This window comes from Oncorhynchus tshawytscha, linkage group LG27 (genome assembly GCF_018296145.1).
Source record: "Oncorhynchus tshawytscha isolate Ot180627B linkage group LG27, Otsh_v2.0, whole genome shotgun sequence".
In the NCBI taxonomy this organism is placed as follows: Eukaryota; Metazoa; Chordata; class Actinopteri; order Salmoniformes; family Salmonidae; genus Oncorhynchus; species Oncorhynchus tshawytscha.
The window spans coordinates 21,104,813-21,111,208 of record NC_056455.1 but is presented as its reverse complement, the minus strand read 5'-3'; the positions used below and the strand labels follow the sequence as shown (position 1 = coordinate 21,111,208).

The 6,396-nt window shown below is 40.3% G+C and overlaps 1 gene segment (V, D, J or C); it reads left to right on the top strand.

Annotated features, from left to right (window-relative positions):
* The first annotated feature begins 4,533 nt into the window (after positions 1-4,533).
* On the top strand, positions 4,534-5,146 carry LOC121841046. The segment is given in 2 exon segments: positions 4,534-4,646; positions 4,776-5,146. Coding segments are annotated over 2 exon segments (399 nt in total).
* The last annotated feature ends 1,250 nt before the right edge of the window (positions 5,147-6,396 follow it).

The following is a 6,396-nucleotide window of genomic DNA, read 5'->3' as shown; positions in this document are numbered from 1 at the left end:
GCAACACATTGTTTTTAACAGGAGAGAGTCTGCAGACTGAGGACACAGCTGTGTATTATTGTGCTCGCCTCCACAGTGATACAAACCAGCACCAGACCTATAATAAAATTCACTAACCCCTTCAACAGTAGGAGGTTTATGTATCTACCAGGAGGGGGCGATATTAACCTTCTTAATAAAATAAAGCCAAATCCCCTCATGGAATGATGAATTTAGTTTATATAGTTACTACTAGTTTATTAAGCTAGTTTGATATGATGAGGGGATGATGAGAATAGACATAAATACATGTATGCACAATATACTCCAAACCATGTTTCATACCTTTGAGACAATGAGCTCCATGTTTAATTTCTCAGTGAGCAGCAGGTAGCCTAGCATTGGGCCAGTGACCGAAAGTTCGCTGATGTGAATTCCTGATTCAACTGGGTGAGAAATCTGTCGATATGCTGTTGAGCAAGGCACTTAACCCAAATTGCTCCTGTAAGTCGCTCTGGATTTTTCACTCAGTCGACTCAGGATTTCAAATCAGCTAACTTTCGGTTACTGGCCCAACGCTCTTAACTGCTAGGCTACCTGCTGCTCACGGAGACAGTCTACATGGAGCTCATTGTCTCAAAGGTATAAATATTGTTTCTGTAAAAAATACATCCTTAATCAAAACATAGGTGCTTCACTATGCCCACTCCTACAGTATACCCCACCCCCATTTCTTTATATCAATGCAAACCCACCCTCTGGCCCTTTCCCTACTTAAAACCTCTTTGGGCTAGGGGGCGGTATTTTAACATCCGGATAAAAAGCATGCCCAAAGTAAACTGGCTGCAACTCAGGCCCAGAAGCTAGGATAGGCATATAATTGGTAGAATTGGATAGAAAACACTCTAAACTTGTCTGTGAGTATAACAGAACTTATTTGGCGGGCGAAACCCAGAGGACAAACCATCAAGGAATAGTTTTTTTAGGTGTTTTCAATGGGTTTCTATGTGGGTTTCTATGTGGATCTAGATTTCTAAGACACTTGCTTGCAGTTCCTATCGCTTCCACTGGATGTCAACAGACTTTAGAAATTGGTTGATGTTTTTCCTTTGAGAAATGAAGAAGTAGCCATTTCCTATCTGGGTGGATAGGCAAGCATACTGTTGTGGTTGGGGCGGGCGACCTGAACGCTCGCTCCACTTTGTTTTTATCCGCAGTTTATCCCGTCTTAAATTTTATCGATCGTTTACGTAAGAAATACCTAAAGTTGCAATAGGAAAGTTGTTAGAAATGTTTGGACAAAGTTACAGGGAACTTATTAGATATTTTGTAGTCATGTTGCGCAATTTGGAACCGGTGTTTTTATGAGTCAAACGTGCAAAATAAATTGACATTATGGAGATATAATTTATCGAACAAAAGGACCATTTATGATGTTTCTGGGACATATTGGAGTGCCAACAGAAGAAGATCTTCAAAGGTAAGGCATGAATTATATAGTTATTTCTGAGTTTTGTGTCACGCCTGGCAGGTTGAATTATGATTGCCATGTGTTTGTTTGATGGGGTGCTGTCCTCAGATAACAGCATGGTTTGCTTTCACCGTAAAGCCTTTTTGAATCTGACACAGTGGCTAGATTAACAAGACGTTAAGCTGTATTTTGGTGTATTGCACTTGTGATTGTATGAAAGTTAAATACATCTATCACGCCCTGACCTTAGAGAGCTTCTTATGTCTCTATTTTGGTTTGTTCATGGTGTGATTTGGGTGGGCATTCTATGTTCCATTTTCTATGTTTTGTATTTCTTTGTTTTGGCCGGGTATGGTTCTCAATCAGGGACAGCTGACTATCGTTGTCTCTGATTGGGAACCATACTTAGGTAGCTTATTCCCACCTATGTTTTGTGGGTAGTTGTTTTCTGTTTAGTGTTCTGCACCTGACAGGACTGTTTCGGTTTCTTTTTGCACCTTGTAATTTTTGTTTCAGTGTTCAGTTTAATAAAAGTCATGAACACATACCACGCTGCGATTCTTTCTCATCTGACGATGACGACCGTTACAATTTCTAATATATTTTTTGGGAATTTCACACTGCAATTTCACCGGATGTTTTTGAAACGTTCCGCTAGCGGAACCCCTAACTGTAAATGAACTCGCGTAAGTTTATTTAAAGCAGGGTGATAAGTAAATAATAACTGAATACCATGGAATGTATGGGTGGTGTAAAATAATTGTCCTATGTGGAGCAACCATGAAATAGTAAAGGGTTCAAGATGATTTATAGCTGGTATAAACTTTGGTGTAACCTCCACAATCTTCTCCTTCCAAGGGAGAAAATATTACTTCAAAACTATTTCTTTTTAAAATAACATGGGTCAGTAACACATGGGTAGGTCTATTTACTAATACAGCAAGGGTGTATACATTAAGGTTTATACCCCCACAGGCAACTCTTCCAGCATCTGATCCGAATGTCCACTCAGTTAATTCAAATTCACGGGCATTATATTGTTTATAACTAACTCTTGATTAATAACTCCTAACTCTTGATAACTAACTCCCTCCATCCAGTCATACCACACAGAAGACATGATACAAAGAACAATTACAAAATACATAGAACACTTCCAGAATACCTTATCAGAAAAATAATCAAGTCCTATCACCAAGTGTCGTCAGAATAATCATAATAATCGTTTATACTTGGAATTTTGCCCTAAATCCTATCACCAAATCTCACAATAATCATAACAATCTGCGTTTATACTTGGAATTTCGCCCTAAGTCCAATCACAATAAACATTTAACCCAGGAATTTATAACCTATTTCCACCTAGGTCGTCTGTGCTTCCTCCCACGGGTTCTGTGACAACAATTTCACACTTGCAATTATTCCACTATTACAGAAAAATGTAGGTTTGTATAAATTTAACAGTCAGGCACCACTTACTTGCCAGAATGACTCATTAACCACAACATGTTATAGCAAATTAGAGACTTTAGATGCATGCATCTGCTTATCTAATCATTTTGTAGCGCTTGCACGTGGATCAATGGTCAGTCCAACGAAGTGGTCACTCGCTCCTGGCAAGCTCGCCAAAGTGTTGGTCAATTTCTTCAACAAATGTTCAGGTCTATATAATTATCAAACATACATTAGTAATGGAAAGGAAACACAGACTCTTTGTTTAAGTATTAAAATACTCCTTTAGTAATACAATTGTAGGCAGAATTTGGTACAGAGTACAGTATATGATAGCTCTCCCCAGATTCTGCAAAATGTCTAAGACATCCTGTAACTCATATAGCCTCTCCCAGTCCACCTTGTGTGAATTTCCCTGGCAACAACATTTTAATAAATCTAACCTCCCCCTGACAGCAGCAACCATCTAATCAGCAATTAAAAGCTCAGAAGTGGGTTTGACCGAAACGTGACCTTTCATCACATTTATAGGGTCATAACAAGGTGAACAAGTCCAAGCATCTTCTGACAGGTGGCTGTTTTCATCAGGCCTGCAGTAGCCTTGTGTTCTCAGAAAACCAGATAACCACAGTGGGGCCCAGACAGGAGGAGTATGAACTTACTGTACTTTTCCTTCTTCTGATAGTGTCTGAAGGGCACAACACTCAAAAACAGATTTTAATACACCTCCTAGAAGAGGAGACCGTACAGTTTATCATAACATCAATTATTAACCCTTTAAAAGGTATGAGGCCTTGGTTTAACCCTCTTCATAGTACAGGTCAGTTTGTGTGATTCTCCAGGTTTATTAACTACTTGTTAAGACTCAGTCAGTGTCTGACCATGAACACCTGTTGAAGGAAATCACAGATGTTGTCAAAGTGGCAGCAGCAGACATGGAAGGAACATGGTTTGTGTTGAAGCTGAACTGGTGGGAGATGCTCTTGTCTTGTTACACATTGTTTAAAAGTGCGCCTGTTCATTACACTCTGCTCAAATGCACCTGACTTCGCCTCCCGTACACACCTTTGACACTTATGGTATATAAATTAACATTGCATTCTCTGGAAATGGCTCTGGTGGACATTCCTGCAGTCAGCACGCCAATTGCACGCTCCCTCAAAACTTGAGACATCTGTGTCATTGTGTTGTGTGAAAAAACAGCTAATGTTAGCCTTTTACTGTCCCCAACACAATATGCATCTGTGTAATGACCATGCTGTTTAATCAGCTTCTTGATATGCCACACCTGGATTATCTTGGCAAAGTAAAAATGCTCACTAACAGGAAAGTAAACAAATTTCTGTGTACAATTTGAGAGAAATAAGCTTTTTGTGCATATGGAAAATTTCGGGGATCTTTTATTTCAACTCATGAAACATGGGACCAACACTTTACATGTTGTGTTAATATTTTGTTCAGTATACAGGATATATCCACACAAAAGCTATATAGTAAAACAAAAAATGAATACACATCTGTGCTGTTTTAGTGTCTCCCTGTCAGGTCTCCCTAAATACCCCTCTCCCCCCATCTCTCTACGTCAATGCAAACCCTCCCTCGGAACCTTTCAGTACTTAAACAGGGTCTGCCTTTAGAGGAACTCTGAGTCGTGGAGAGTAGAGAAGAGCAACCACCACCAGTTCAGCTTCAACACAAACCATGTTCCCTGCATCTTTACTGCTGCTTCTGGCAGCTGCCTCCTGTGAGTCTCTCTGGATTTGGGGGATAAACATGCCACTTAACAATGGCTTTAGTCTTGTTAAAACTTGTTTATAATGCTATTTGGAATGACTAACATGAATGTTTTTCTGTTGTGGTTTTATTTTCTCAGGTGTTCACTGTGAAGAACTCACTCAGCCAGCCTCTATAACTGTCCAGACAGGTCAACCACTGACCATCTCTTGTAAGGTTTCATATTCTGTAGGTAGCTATTACACAGCTTGGATCCGACAGCCTGCAGGGAAAACACTGGAGTGGATTGGAATGAAATATACTGGAGGAACGCACCACAAAGACTCCCTGAAAAATAAGTTCAGCCTCACAGTAGACTCCTCCAGCAATACTGTGACTTTAACAGGACAGAGTCTGCAGACTGAGGACACAGCTGTGTATTATTGTGCTCGCCTCCACAGTGATACAAACCACCACCAGACCTATACTAAAACTCACTCAACCTTTAAACAGTAGGAGTTTTATGTATCTCCCAGGAGGGGGCCATATTAACTTTAATAAAATAAAGCCAAATCACCTCATGGAATCATGAATTTAGTTTATATAGTTTCTAGTTTATACTAGTTTGATATGATATTAAATGATGAGCGTAGACAAATATATGTATGCACAATATAGTCTAAAGCTCCAAGCTGTTATTGCTACATAATATAGCATGTAAAAACAAGTTCCAAACTCTGAAAGAGTACATGTTAGTCATTTAGCAGACGCTCTTATCCAGAGCGATTTACAGGAGCAATTAGGGTTAAGTGCCTTGCTCAAGGGCATATCGACAGATCTTTCACCCAGTAGGCTCAAGGATTCAAAGCAGCAAACTTTCAGTTACTGGCCCAACACACTTAACTGCTAGGCTACCTGCTGCTCACTGAGACAGTCAACATTGAGCTCATTGTCTCAAAGGTATGAAAAATGGTTTTCCATAAAAAATACACATCCTTAATTGTTGACCCTCTTAATCAAAACATAAGTGCTTCACTATGCCCACTAATACAGTATACCCCCCCCGCCCCATATCTTTATATCAATGCAAACCCACCCTCTGGCACTTTCCCCACTTAAACAATGTCTAACAAGAGCATCTCCCACCAATTCAGCTTCAACACAAACCATGTTCCTTCCATGTCTGCTGCTGTACATTTTATTGGTCACATACACATGTGTAGAAGATGTTCTTGGGAATATAGAGAAATGTTTGGGTTTCTTGCTCCAACAGTGCAGTAATATCCAACAATTCAAACCAATGCACAATATACACAAACCTAAACATAAAATAATGGAAGGAGTATGTAAATACTAGGACGAGCAATGTCGGAGTGGCATAGAATAGAATACAATATATAAACTGTTTTTCAGTCTCTTGGTCCCAGCTTTGATGCACCTGTATTGACCTCGCCTTCAACAGGCAGTGGCTCGGGTGGTTGATGTCCTTGATGATCTTTTTGGCCTTCCTGTGCTGTAGTTTGCCCCCAATGATGCATTAGGTGGACCGCACCACCCACTGGAGAATTCTGCGGTTGAGGGCGCTGCTGATATTGTCTGTGAGTGCAACAGAACCAGGCGGTGATACAGCCCAACAGGATGCTCGCAATTGTACATCTGTAGAAGGGTTCTGTGAGGGTTTTAGGAGCCCAACCAAATTTCTTCAGCCTCTTCCACTGTTGCGCCTTATTCACCACACTGTCTGTGTGGGTGGACCATTTCAGATCGTCAGTGATGTGTAC